Below are 15,017 nucleotides of genomic sequence, written 5' to 3' on the forward strand. Positions count from 1 at the left end.
AAATCTTTCCAATTAGTCTGCCTTTACTAAAAGTCAGCATGGGTCCAAGAATAGCCTCTATGACATTTTTCAGTTTTGACTTTTCAGTTGATCTGTTCAAGGTTTTAATATGCATTAATTTCTTTACATGGTAAACTGTTTTATAAACAAGCTACAGCCATCTGTAAATTCTTGGACCCTTGATGTAGGAGAGAAGTTGATACTATTAACAGGTTAACACATCAAAGCATAGTTGCTTTACTGATTTAGCAGAAAGATTTAATCCATAGTAACTTTCTGCAGTATTTTAGATAAAGTAAAATTTGTACCTGTAGTATTTTAGTGCTTTTTGTTAGCTATACTGTCCACCAAATTCCCCTTAAAAAAAAAAGTGTGGAAAAAAGACTTCTTACTGGCATGCACGTTTGTGCATATGTTTATGCACAAGCATACACACATACCCTCTCTCTGTCTCACCTTGCCACCCCACCCTCCCTCTCTCACCTTGTTAATATTGCCTGCTGTACTTGGATGCTCTGTACTTGTCTGGCATCTGCAGTTTTACTGTGCTCTTTGCGCTGCATAAAGTTGCTGCTTCTCTAGCCTCTTGCATAATTCTCTGCTAGAAGAGGTGAAATAGAATAGCATACTTTAACTGATACTTTGTTTTAATGGCTAATAGTATTTATGATAGAACTTGGAAGAACCTCTTAATAACTAACATCATGTGAACCTGTCATGAAAGTTTGCATTGACTGTAAGAGCACTTGCATTCTCTAACTTTCCTTTCTGTCCACGGTCACAGAAAAAGTTATGGACTTGCAGGAGCAGCCAGGTAGCACTAAGTCGCTTGGTCAAGAGGATTTTACTGCAGTCCCGCTTGATACTGCTCCTTCTCTTCCCTCCTTCTCTCCTATCTCAGCTGATCCCTTTAAAGAGCACGCAGCCTTTGATACACTCTCAGATGGATTACCTGCGAGAGGCATTTACAAAGAAAATGCAAGTGAGGTTTATAAAGAAACTCTGGAAAATGCAAGAAGTCCATTTCTTGCAGAGGGAAATGAAAAAGACATTTCAGAGATGAAATACTCAGAACCCCTATTTGCTAAAGCAGAAGCAGCCATTTTATCTCAAGCTAAAGAAGAAACACAGCTAGAGGGCCCTAAAGAATTACCTAATCTGGAGAAAATGCCTGCACAGCAGCTGAAAATGTCTCCAGAAACTCCTCAAGATTTGTTTGAGAAAAACGAGGAAGATCTCTTTTATAACAAAGACAAATACAGAGGTGGTGATCATGGTGAAAAAGAGGCATTGAAAGAAGACCCTCTTAGGAGGGAAGAATATGCAGACTTCAAACCATTCGAGGCAGTGTGGGAAGTAAAAGGTGCTAGTCACGGACTGAGCAGTGTGAGAGAGGATGTTGGAAGTAAGATAGATGCCAAACTAGAAAGCAGTTTAGATGAGAAATATGGTGTAGATAAGCTGAATGTGCAGAAGGATTATGAAAGAGAGAGTGAAGGCAGCACTGAAGATCGCTCTTTCCCAAGTACCCCAGAAGCTGTAAAAGAACCTTCGGAGACTTACATCACTTGTACTAAATTTGAATCTTCTATAAGTCCTGATGGTAACAAAGTCAAATCTCTTTCTCCAGTAGAGGAAGGCACTTCAGAAAATAGAACCGATGATGAGAAAAAAATTGCAGAAATGAAAGCTCAGACGAGCACAGAACAAGGTGATTTTAGCACTCAAGCAGTTGGCAAGCAGGAAGGCCAGGAAGCTGACTATGCTAAAACAGAGAGTATATCAACAGTGTCATCTGACACTGCAGCAAATATGCCTGAAGGTCTTACTCCTGATCTGGTACAAGAAGCATATGAAAGTGAAATGCATGATGCAGCATGTACAAAACTTGCTTATGAAACAAAGATTGATTTAGTTCAAACCTCCGAGTCAGTACAAGAGACTCTGAAACCTGTGACACAACTCTGTCCCTCATTTGAAGGGTCGGAAGCTGCTCCATCACCAATATTGCCAGATATTGTTATGGAAGCCCCACTGAGCAGTGGAACTGCTGGTGCAGAAGCATCTGCTGTGCAGCTCGAAGCTTCCCCATTAGAAACATTTATTCCTACTGCTAATTATGAGAATGTAAAAGAAGAGACTGAAAAACCTCCCTTATACCAAGAGGCAGTGAGTGTACCACTGACAGAGGCCCAAGAAGCAAAAGAGGCATTAACATTCAAAAAACCTGATCGTGAGAGTAGTGCCAGTCCTGAAGATATAGAGACTCCATATATATCTATTGCATGTGACTTAATTAAGGAAACAAAGGTCTCTGGTGAATCCGCTTCTCCATCCTTTACAGATTATTCAAAGACACCGATAACAGAATGCATTTCTCAGGATGTGCCTGAACACAAGGAGCTTGTTGAAAAACTGTCTCCGCAGTTTGGAAAATCTGACTTGTTTAATAGCCAGGTGATACCTGACTTTACTGAGAAAGTGAGTGAAGATCCATCTCTCATCTTAAAAAGTAAATCAACTGAGAATATTGTGACTGATGATGAACGTGAGGAACGACTGGTGGATTCAGTAGCTGCCACGGGTAAGCCTTATCTGGAGTCTTTCCAACCTGAACTGGACTCTTCCAAAATTGTTGCCGCTCTGCCATCTGAGCCAACACCTACAACAATAGCCAAGGCAGAGAAGGTTCCTCTTCAAATGGAAGAGCTGAATGCTTATTCAGCTGATGTATCTGTTGCTACGGAACTAAAACCAGCAGACAACAAAGCGCTCTCGCCCATGGAGTCTTCCCCAGTCCCAGTGGAAGAAGATTTTGTGATGTTAGCTCATCCTAAAACTGCTCCTGAGTTTGTGGCAGAAGCCACTGACAGAGAAGTAATGCACAAAGATGAAAGTGAAGAGATCAGTAAGGCGATCCAAGGTGAGAAGAGGCAGTTGCCTTGCCCAGAGCTACCCTGTGATCTGTCTATAAAGAATGTAGAAGTAAAAGCTGAGGAAGATGCTAATGCCTTGAAAAAGTCCTTGGAGGCTGCAGACAAAGAAGTGCCTGAAGTATCCATGATGTCCTTACCGGCCACAGATACCTCACCTTTATCTGCTGAAAAAGAGATAGTCAGTGTAGTAAAACCAGAAGCTTTTGAGAAGGAAGCTGAGCGAGAAGCTGCTTCTGTTAAAGAAAATGAAAAACCTACTGCTGTATTTTCAGCAAAGCTGAATAAATCTTCAGGTAATCTGTGTATGCTGTCTTGCAGTTCACTAATCTGCATAATTCTTTAGCTAAACTTAAGCATGTCATGACTTAAAGATTTAAGTCACTTTCTGTAAACTTCTCTATGTTAGGCAGAGGGTAACAGAAAATGTTAGTGCCTGCACTTTTACCTTTTTCATATTCTGATTGCTTTAGTACTTTTTTTTTTTCCCCCCCTCTATTTATCAGGGATGGACTCACTGTCTCCAGTTTTCTCCTTCAGTTCTCCTGCTGGTGATCTGTTGATAAAGAAATAAGTCACTACTCACTGCAAGCTCTTCTGTGGTTGTCTACAGGCTGGGCGTTGGGTGGCCTTCCAAACTTGCTCTTAATATGTGATAGTAAGCCAAGGATGGTGTTTCAGTCTGCTGCGTGTATGTGATTTGAAGAGGCGTTTCTTTTCATACACAGTTCAGACATCAGACTTTGAAACTTAGGAAAATACCCTTGCTGCTACTGTATGTGTCTGGAATCTGGAAAAGAACCTGTGCTTCTCCACTCATGTGACTTGCAGCTTGCATTAGATCAAGGCCAGTGGTTTAAAATAAATAGTGCATATGAGGGAGCTTAGTATTCAGCTTACTAGGAAAGCAGCCATTAAGAAGTTGAGTGTCCTGCGAACATTAAAATTGGTTTATACCTAGAACAGAGATTAATTTCCATTTTTCTTTTCAGGTGGGGCTTGCACTTCAGCATAGCTAATTTTTCTTCTAGTAATGTGTAGCTGAAGTAGCACAAAGTTGAAGGAAGGATAAGACCACTGTTGTGTTGCGTTCTGTTCTCTAAACTGAATGCCTCGTGGAGTTCCAGCTCTTTTAGACTAGCGGAGTACTTTGCTTTTTGATATCACAGGACTCTGCTGCTGAAGTCTTGCACCAGAAGCGTTCCCACTAAAAACAGCTACTGCAGAAAGCATGACGCTGTTCTAAATAGAAAACCAAATGTTAGTTTGACTCAGCAGTAGTATATTTGTGCAGTAGCTGCAGTCTGCAGTTCATAAAATACTACATTCCTAACGTATGTCTTCTGCATCAAACGTATTTTGGAAGGGAATAACAGGTGTATGTTGAGGGGAACTTCAGGGTGTTAGTGCAATTGAAATAGGGTTTGGAAAATAAGGTAGAAGATGGAGGTTTTTATGTTAAACTTTGCATGAGAGTTGCCATTCCTCCTGAACCACCTCTTCTATCTATACAGCTAGGCAGAAAGGAGAGTGTTTCCCACTTCCCTTGGGATGAAATTTCAGTGATACCTGCGCTGTTAAAACACTGTGTTTGTGTTCTGTGAAGACTTTGCTCCTTGTGCTCAGGCTTCCAGCATATACTACTGTCTAGAGAACAGCTGCTGTGTATCTTATACTTCATGTCAAAGAGTTAATTGTTTGGAGAGAAGTCTGCTTTAAAAAAACCCCGAACATTACGCTGAGTATACTAGCTTTTTTTGTTAGTTTTTTTAACAGGAAGCCTTTGCAGAGCGGTCTTTAATCATTGCATGGATGTAGCAGACTGGGGGTGGCAAAGCACTGCCTTGGGAACGACGACTTTTACTTTGAGTCTGACAAGGACACAGCTGCTGCTCTTCTGTCTATGGGAAACTGCCGGAGAAGCTGCGCATAAAACCATTTGCCATAGCAGGAAAGGAGAGAGTTGAACGGTGTCTTCCTTCTCCCATCTAGTGGCACAGTGCTGGGACAGGGCATGCATCTGTCCAGCATTGGTGTTAGTTGAGGGGTAGGAGACGGGCCAGGCACAGGGCTGGGCTGGGGGTGTGGGAAACTGGGGAACTACCTACAGTCTGTTAGCGTTGTGCTCACTCTGTAAAGTAGTTGCAATTTTACTTTCTGACGTGCTGTGTTGTTTGGGAAGAAAAATTTTTTTTTTCTTTACTCTGGAGGACCACTTTCTTAAAGCTAAATAGATGAGAACACTAACTCAAAAACATGGTCTGGTTTTTTTTCTTCCACAGTCTGTGCTGTTTACTTTTTTGCTCATTTCTGCTGTATTATAGAATACAGAACTGGACTTCTGAGACCTGCCCGAAGAGTCTAATGACAAGCTGTGAACAAAATCAGTTGTCTGCTTTTTAATACCACACTACTTAAGCACAATTTCAAAGTAGCATCAAAGAACTAACACACACGCTTGTCTTCCACGCTCTCAAAAAGGAGGGATAATTCATCACAAGGCTAAGAAGTGGATCTGTGCATGTGTTTGGCCTTCTAAGTCTACCTTTATTGTGTGGGGTTTTTTCTGTCTTCCCATCAGTGGAGCTGAAATAGATTGTACTGTGCCTCAAGGCTTCTAGAAATCAGTTGGCGTGACTGTATGACTGATGCTTGTTAAAACATTAATCTCAACTGCCTTACTGGTGCACTTAAATTAAGGCTCTTGAACACTTACTTAACAGTGCTATTTTTTGAAAGCTAACCTAAATGCCAACATACCGATGCGTACCTGAAAGTGTAACTTCCAACAGTCCCAGTGGACTGCAGGGAGCTAACAGAAACTTTGAAAGGATTGCAGATTTTTTTTTTTAAAAAAAACAAAACTCCACCACTCCAATAAAGCAAATGTAAAACTTTGAACAGCCTGGTGGGTAGAATGGGGTTTGTTTAATGCTGCTGGCAGACCCATGGGCAAGTCCTCTTTTATTTTGTAACGGTAGTGGACCATAGGGACCTTGCACTTCATAGCTGCACAGACTTAAACAAACAAAACCAAAAAAACCCAAACCAGATTCGAAACTGTAGTTAACGATAAGGAAACCCCTCTCATTGTAAGAAGCTCTTATTTATAACCATTTCAACAGCAAATACCCCCCTGCAACACCAGCAATTCCTACTGTCTTGGATACAGTGATCCTTTTTTTTTGTCTTCAAAAATGCTGTCTTTGGCTTCCTGGCAGATAATCCTGCTGCTTCACGCTCACCAGACTTCAAAATACATACTTCTGATCTCCGTAAAAATGCGTGACTTCAGGGTGGATGTTTGCGGATTGTTCGGACGCCGCTGCCCGCTCCGCAGCCGGCCCCTTCTGCCGGGGCTTGCGTTGGTGGGGTGCGTGCATGTCAGGGCAGAAGGCACATTGTAAGGCTTGCTCCTAAAGGAGGGCTTTGATGCCATCTAGTGTTGCCAATGAGCTGGAACTCCAGTACACTGCCTTTCAGAGGATTGTGTCCCAGGTTTGGAGACACTCTGAACTGCTGAAATTAGAGGTAAAAACTAAATACACGTATTATGTATCTTAGCCCTTCTGTTGTACAGACTTTCTTTGCTGATAACCCCTTATTTACTTTGGGATAGAGATCATTAATTCTCCCAAATAGGCTAGAAAACCACACTTTGCATAAACCTTTTTTTGATCGGTGGGATGTGGAGGATTTTCTATTATCGAATTACAAAATCAAAGTATATTGTAGAAGCCCCCGAAATCTAAACCTGACCATGACAGAAAGTTGTGTACCAAAATGTAACCGCACTGGCAGTTTAAATCTCAGAGCATATTCATGTTGAGTGTTACAATAATATTTGAAAATGGCATTGAGATCTTTACCATCAAGGCAGTCGGTTTCACAGGCCACCCTCATTTCATGGTGTTTTTGAATGCCAGGCTCTGTAGACATTCATTTCAGATTAAATCTTCCGGGTTTACATGTCTCTCATTTTCATATATGCTCCAGGGCACTCTGTAATTGAATTACAGAAATGCAGCTAATTACTAATACCTTACATTTCCCAGATTTTCTTGAGGGGGTAAATTCAAAGGTGAAGTCCAAGTGGGAAAATGCGCTTTGAGAGGGTGGCTGTGCAGTAGTAATGATGAGGCTTTTCTTTTTACTCCCGAATCATGGGGGCAGAAATAAAATACTTCCTGTGATTCTGTAACAGCAAACCAGGTCATTACAGTTACGTGAAGCTTAAAAAAGCTGGAAATGCTGCCAGACACCAGCACTGCACCCATTTGGTTTGTTTCTGTGTTTGTAGTTAGTTAAATAGAGCCATTCAGCAGATGGGAAGTGTTTGGGTTGGTTGGTTGCTTTTCGCTGGAGGGAAAATACCTTGGAATGCCTCTGGAGTTTCTTTCGGGAGCAGACTATTTGTAAAATATAATTTAATTCAACATAAAATCTTGGTTTAATTTAATCTGATTGTATTCTTAGATTCTTTGATTGTTCAGGTCTTCTTTGATGCTACCAGGTAAATAATAATAAATGGAGACTTCTGTTCCAGGGTGGAGAATTTGCGAAGGAGTAGGAGGAATGAAGGAAAAAAAAAACCAAACCCAAACAACCTTGAGTGAAATTTTTCTGAAGGAAAGACCTAGGCCTGCTGTGTTTCATTAGAGCTCTCATATCGCCCCTGTTGAGAGGCAAAGGCTTGCATAGCTAAGGCCTTTGGGAAGTTACTTGCAGAGTGGCAGAATTATGGAGAAAATGGAGCGTTTGTGGTAAGTTAGCAACTTTCCCAGAAGCACAGATAGGCGGCCAGCACTGAATGAGGCTTCGGGCAAGAGCAGAATTAGGTACTCCTCCAAAATGCTCTCCTGTGGGAAAATTCAGTGCAAACATGCTGTTGTCAGTCTATCTGCTCAGGGGGATTTAATGGCTGTGTAATGAGTAAAGTACTCGCCCTGCAAGCATGCAGTCCCTTTGAACGTAGGTGCGTTCAGGAGAAAAACATGTTTAGAATTGATTGTGTCTGGTTTTGCTGTCTGGGTGACTTGATAATACCATCTTGTAAGTAGCCTGTTAGTTGGATAGATTTTGTTTAACCTTTGGTGTAGAAACAGGCATGCAATTTCCGTAATGAAATAATAAAGCTTATGCAGAAGTTTGTTGGCAGTGCTGGTACTCAGTTGATATGTAGAATAGGGTTACACGGGTGTATCTTGCCTGAAACAAGAGATGTGAGTACAGAGGGATACAGGGTTCATTTTAGGTATCATTTGCATGGAGTGGTAAGAGTGAACATTGAGTATGCAAAGAGGAGGATCTTGAGGGCAGGGAGAAACCCCTGTGGAGGGAGTTAGTGCCTTATTCGAGATGGGAGAGTAGGGACAGGTAACGCAGCCGTTCTCATGGCTGGACTGCGTGTTGTCCATGTTCTGGCTGCTGCTGGTTTGCTGTGGCTGCATCTGTGGATACAACAAAATGTCTGTTTAGGAATGTGTTGCATAAATGTGCTGTTTTAAGTATGTAATATAAAGAATATGAAGAAGAAATGAAGAGGCTTCAATTGCGTCTCTTCAGAAATTGGACAATTAGTGGGAAGAACTTCCTGAAAGCATCAAGTTTTTGACTAATTTAGTGACAATGCAGTCATCCAAACAAATGTGGGGGGAGAATCACAGATTTTGGTGGCTTCCAGTCGATCTTAAGAATTTCAGCTCAAAGACAGAAGCAGATTTTCAGGCATGTTTGGTACTTCTTTTGTATAGTGCAACTTTTCAGATTTTCTTGCGCTGTGATGTTTGAATACGCACTTCCCTCCTATAATAATTGTTTTGATTTACCTGTTGAAATTGTGAGTGAAGTGCGCATCTTTGTATAAGTTAAAAATATGTGTAACTGGCCTTACTGTCAAAGGAGGCTTTAAATTTATGGCACTATTGAAGCAATAGACAGGGCTTTCAGGTAACTTTGTGGTAATCTGTCTCCATGTAAGGTTGTCTGTTTTAGTGACAAGTAAAACTGTCTATTTAAGGACCGAACCAGAATCTCCATCCCAGCTAGCCTACGGTATTTTTGTGAAAATGTGTGAATGTCCTTTTCTAGTCCTTTAGAAGAGGGTGTATCAAATTTTTAAGAGGTTCTGGAGCAACGCAGGGGAGTTTTTAACATTTTATTGTCAGCCCCAGATATTAAGAGACTCCAAACTAGAATAGTCATGTTTTTTTTCAGCACGGATGGAACGCAGAATGACAACATCGTTCTCACAGCTCTTCTCTTGCAGATTTGGAGTTTCTAGTTTATGCTCGTCGTCCCATGTCTGTACAATGCTTCCTGTATGTTACTTTCTATGTGTTAGTAGTGTAACCTTGCAGGTTCTTGTTTTTATTTAAATGAAGGGAGCATTTAATTGTCAGGTCTGCAGCTGACAACGTAGCGTGCTGATGTAAAATAAAAAAGGGAAGGTGCTTGGTTGTAGGGAGTAGGTAGAGGGCGAGAGAACTGTTTTTCTCAAGCCTCTGTTAAGATGAAAAAATATGGCTGAGCAGTTCACGAGGACTAAAGGTACCGGCAGAAAGACTTCTTGTGTTCTTCAGGAGCCTCTTGCTTTTGTTACGGGCACAGAAAGGGTCCTATTCTGTTTTTCTTCAACTCTTTTTTTAAAGGGAGAGGTGTGTTACAAAGGTGTCTCTGTTAGTCTTCCAGACAGTCAGACCTTTGTTTAAAAAAATGAGGGGAAGGCGTATATCTAGGAGATTTATAAACACGTTTTAACCACTGTTTGAAAAGCAATCTGTTTAAAGCTTGTCTGGTGACTACTTTTAGCTCCGCTCCGTTGTGAAAAGCCGCTTAGGGCGGTTTGGCTTTTGTGAGCCCGCGCTGAGCCTTGCTGCACTGGCGTTTCCAACGCACCGGGCCCGCTCCCTTCCTGCTGGCGACTGCTTTCTCTGCCTTGCGTCTTTTCGCTTCTGTTGGCGAGCAGTAAGGAGCAAATGGCTGCACCAGTCGGGGATTGCATTTTAGTCTTGGTGCCGGAGCATTAGCAGCCTGGTTACAGCTCGCACTGCGTCAGTCGCGCTCCACACCCCGCGCCGTCAGCTGACCGGGCTCCTGCAGCACCAGTGCAGCAGCAGACTGCAGACGCTGCTGGGGAAGCCCATGTTTCCCATCCTGGGCTGTAGGTTTCTTCTCTTGCAGCTCTCCTCTTGGTATGCATAATTGATAATCACAGCTGGAGGGTAGATCGTTTGCGGAGAGATGGACAGTCAGCCGAGCAGTTGGAAGGATAAGGGTATTTGTTCTTTCACCTTTTCTTCCCTTTTTTTTTTTAAATTAAAGCTAAAGATGCTGCGGGTTGTTTTTAGCAAATGGTGTTCGTAGCGTGTGTTTGCTTGTGAAATGTATATGAAGATGTAAGATCTATTTGTACTGTATGCAAAATTGTAAAAGCTGTAGGTTGAAACGGGTAAATACGAGCAATGCAGAAGAATAAATTATTTATGTAGGTGAAATAGCTTGTGTGACACTGCAGATCTTTTTCAGTCCTACAGAGCGTATTAAAGAACAGCTTGTCTTGGTATGCACTGCACAAATACCAGCATAGTCTGAATTTAGTTGATGTTCCTTTGAAATTCCTAGATTATTAATAATTTAACAGTACTAACGATTAACTCGAAAGAATGTAGTGTCTGCAGTTCACGTAGTTTAATAATTCTGTGAGGAGAAATCGCGTGCAGACTACAGCAGGGTGGTGGGGGTTGTTTTGCTGTTTGGCATAGCATGTTTGAAGTCTACCCTTGCTCACGTTTGCTTTGGATTTTTCATAATTCTGTTGGATTCTAGGTAAAACTGTGTCTGATTTTTCAGAATTTACAGCCATAATATCAAATGGATTTAGGTAAATAAGTAGCTAACCTTAAATTAGCGTGGTTCTGACCTTTGTTCCTGTCACCACCAGTGGGAGATCACCAGTGTAAATCTCTGTGGATCATTATATTAGTGCTCAGTGTGTAAGAGTTTAAGCCTTATTTGAATACGTAATCTTCAAACTTTATCAACAAGACAAGCTCTAAAAAATTTTAATCAACTCTGGATACTTAAATATCTTCTTAAAGGGCCCTGTCATGCTTGGCACATGTACTTGTGAAGTTTTCCTCTTTTTTTTTTAATCACTATTGTTCCAAATCTATGTGTTTTTCTACTTGGACAAAATTGCCAGCTGTCTAGAATCCACAGAATGCTCTATCAGAACCTAAATATGTAGCAAAAAAGCCCTGCGGGGCAAAAAACTTTGTCCCTGCAAAACAAGTTCCTAAAAGTTCTAATCTTTCATTAAAGGGCTGTAAAATATTAGGAAAAAATATTCTGCACTGTTTAGTAATATGTTCTTGATGTGTAACTAGTTTAAATATTCAGCACTCCATACATCAGGCCTGAAATTCTTGGGGTTAAAAAAAAGAGAAAGACAAAAAAGAAAGGGGTGAGGTCAGAAGGTTTTTGTAAAAATTGAAATGCAAGTTACCTTTGGGTATTCAGGCCTAACTTTCAGGTTTTCTTTTACAACCTGACGAGCAAGGTTGGTGGTGGTCTGTCCTTCACTGCAACTGAAAGCAGACATTTCCAAGCCTAGAATTTGAGGCCTTGAGAATAATGGAGTCTTTCTGGGTTTAAAATTAATGAATTGCCAATCGTGAGCACGCCTGTATGGCACACTTGGGGGGAATACAGTAACCAGTGCAAGCCATGCTGTTACGGCTGCACGGAGGCCAGTAATGTGGGGTCTGTGCGCTTGGCTTCTTTGCAAAATGTAGACCTGGCCTAGTGTGTAATGGAACTGGCCTCAGATGAAGAAAGCGAACCTGAAGCCAGCCTACGTGCATATTTTGTGCTGGTATAACTGTTTCAAGCAGGGTTTTAAATTCCTCTTCCCCCCTCTTTGTTTTTACATAATGGTATCCCCTTAGGTGGAGGAAGCTGGTTTGGTGCCTATTTCTCCTTCCAAGGAAGTCCCTGCTGCCTTGAGGTTTACTTATAATTTAACTTGTAGAGATAGAGTCGAAAAGAAAACGGAAGCAGGTTTTCTGGGGAAGCAGAAGAGTGTGGTTCCTCTCCTTTTGCAACTGTTCTTGAAGCCTCGTTTAGTGTGGTTTCTGATAGCATTTGTTTATGACGAGACGAAGACGCCTTGTTTCGCATGTTCTTCCTTCATTAGGTCAGGCTCCAGAGGCGTGGAAAATGATGGGTAAAGTTCAGGGACTGATTACACTATTCATCTTGCCCCAAAATAAATATAGAAGCAATATTGCAACATGCTTCTTTCCATGCTAAAAAATAGGGAAAAAAAAAAAGTAATGATCAAATCTAAAAGAGAGAAGAGCCAAAAGTATGGTTCACAGTTAGACTTCCCAACTAAAGCACTACTTTCTAATTAATATAATCCTAAACTTAGTTTTGGTCTGTGTGTTTCTTGTGTTACAGCCACAGTAATTGAGGAACCAGCATAGTGAAAGTGGTATATATAACCTGTGGTATTGATTAATACCTGTGGTATCGATCATCTAGGTAGGCAGGATGAAATAGGTTTACCCTGGGGATGGCATGACTTTTATTTTTAGCACTTTTAAAGACAGGCCCCCCTGGAGTAATTGGTACTAAAATGTCTAACGTCTATTTATTTAATGTTTAATTATTTCCATGAATTGTCAGGTTTTAATGGCTGAATAATGCTAATGGTAGGATGAACACCACAGCTATACTGCCAGGCTATCCCAGGATTATTTTTTCTTTTTATTAATGTGCTGAAAATCTATCTAAATTCTGGTTCAGACTAGTTAAATGGTGGAAAAGGTTGCATAGGCTTGTGCAGCCCTTGAGCCTTTTAAATTTTTATCGTGAGTCATTAGGGCTTTGGAATGGTTTTCCCTGTTTGTACATTGTGTGCACCTGCATGGGTCTATGATTAAGTAGAAATGAAAGGAAAATACTGCTTTGGCTCACTAATAATTGTTAGATAGTATTTGCATTTTGGGGGGACAATCTGGTAGTGTCGGACTTCGTTTTCATTCTAGCATGTACTTTGTGAAATCGGTATCACTTTGTCTTGCTAGGGATTGTGGGGCAGATGTGCCCAGTCTGAAATGCCCGTGATGCAGACTTGTTTTCCGACCTTTGGGGTCCAGTTAGGCAAGCCTGCCAGTCCCGCTGGACGTGCCACTCCTGTGTAGCATCCTTCCCTAGGACAGGGAAAGCTCTGTTGGTTGAAGTCAGCTCCACGCGCGTGGCACCACGTGCAGTCATGCAATAACCTCCCAGTTTTACCAGCCTGGGATTGTTCTGTTGTTACCGACTTGCAACGAGGCAGTCAGAGACCAAACTGGCTGCCAGCACACCTGATCAGGGTAAAACGAGGCTTGAATTCTGTGGCCCGCTCCGTAACTGCTTCTGCTGAGGATGTCAACCATGATTTTAAATGGTCGTTCTGACCTAGGAAATCTTGAAAATGTCAGACCCCATCTACTAATGGTGTTTGTGCTTGGCAGACTTGGGCCACTTGATGGGTTGGTGGCTTCTCCTTGGGGCTGGTCTGCCTCCAGCTGGGGTTGCCCCACGCCGGGCTTGACCAGGCTTTACGAGTGAAGCTGCAGGGTCAGGTCTTGCCTGCTCGATACTCTGCATGAAAGATCAGTGGAAACCCTGAAGATCACTGTGGTGTGTGTGTAAATAGGAAGTTTATTTAGCATAACTGGAAAATGCCTCTCTAAGCAGAAATTAACAGCAATTTTCCTGTTGGTGCTCGTGTCCTGGTTTTTAAATGGTCATTCTGATGTAGGAGTGTGCCCGTGCTGGTCTAGGGTTAATTTTCCTCATAGCAGCCTGTACAGTGCTATGGTGACAGTTGTCACTGTGCACTTCAGATGCATTTGAAAGCTGCCTGCTCTCAATACTTCTGTTACATTTCTGTATCAGTACAACGCTGGCTGCTCTTAAGCGGATGCAGAAAAGGCTCTTACTGGTGCTTCTAAGCTATTTTTACTATTCTCCAAAGAACATAGAGAATTTCTGCTTACCTTTCAGATCACAGAAAGGCTCTAGTGTAATGGCCGTTGTTCATACAATGTTTGTAAATCGTACGCCATCTGCGTGTTTTTTTTTTTTTTAACCTTCCTTCTCCTTTTACACAAACAGCCTTTCTTCGGCGCTGAAACCCATTTTTTGTTCGTTCCTAAATACTGGCCAGAGAGTAGTTGTCCATTGTGCAGGCGAATCTCTCGCTCCGCAGCTGCGTCCCACGGACGTGGCGCAGAGGCGAGGCAGCCATTGGCGGGGGCCGGCGAGATTTCGCGCTGGCTGGCGGCGAGGCGGCAGGCAGTTGCGTCTCTGCCGACCTCCGAATGCCCCAGCAGGAAGTGAAAAGGCTCTGGGTAGTCAGCTGTGCAAGACCTGGGTGCATGCGGGCACACTCAAGATGGATGCCAAAATGGGTCAGTCCCTTTTTCTTGGTTTGCTTTAATAGACGTGAATTAAACTCGCTTGTAGATCTCGAGGCTTTTAATTGCTCTTTCTTTAAAAAAAAAAAAAAAAAAAAGAGGGTTACTTGGTTCAGGCTTTTTTAAAAAGAGGATCATCAGGTTAAATATATGAAACCACTTGTTTGTGTCATCAAAAAAACAGATATGAATTGCTCAGTTTTAAGTTAAATGTCCGTGAATGAAAGAAAAGACTTTAAAAAAAATATCGCGGCACTTGCTTTAAAAGCAAAATGTAATTGGATGAGTTCTGCATGTAAGGCACGGATGCTAGCAGTACTATTTTTAGACGTGCCAAGTGACAGTTCGTGCTTACCAAATGTAGGCAGCTGTTCTTGCTTTAGAATAGGCCTGGAATACTTGCATTAAATGCATGAGATTATAGTTCATATTGTGTACAATAAAGCTTAAAACGGTTTCCATGAGGAAAGATACTGCTTGGCAGGGCTGTTCCTGAGAATTGGTTGGGGTTTTTGTTTTTTCTGTTTTTTTTTTTTTAATCCGCTGTGAATATCTTGTGTATAAGTTAAAGCCAGGAAGCTGCTTCTAGTAATGCTTTTAATCTTTTCTTTTA

The 15,017-nt window shown here is 41.8% G+C and overlaps 1 protein-coding gene across 6 annotated transcripts in view; it reads left to right on the plus strand.

Annotated features, from left to right (window-relative positions):
- RTN4 (reticulon 4) overlaps positions 1–15,017 on the plus strand; it is a 47,283-nt gene that overhangs the window by 16,575 nt on the left and 15,691 nt on the right. Inside the window, exon 3 of one of the 6 annotated variants that reach the window (XM_072857559.1) lies at positions 785–3,229. The exons of 2 other annotated variants lie outside the window; for them this stretch is intronic. In XM_072857559.1, coding sequence (XP_072713660.1) covers positions 785–3,229 — 2,445 coding nt within the window. Of the gene's footprint in view, positions 1–784; positions 3,230–10,078; positions 10,210–14,088; positions 14,399–15,017 lie in introns of those variants that run through there. 3 more of the 6 variants (XM_072857560.1, XM_072857564.1, XM_072857565.1) reach the window with 3 other exon arrangements.

Source organism: Ciconia boyciana, chromosome 3 (assembly GCF_034638445.1).
Source record: "Ciconia boyciana chromosome 3, ASM3463844v1, whole genome shotgun sequence".
Lineage (NCBI taxonomy): Eukaryota > Metazoa > Chordata > Aves > Ciconiiformes > Ciconiidae > Ciconia > Ciconia boyciana.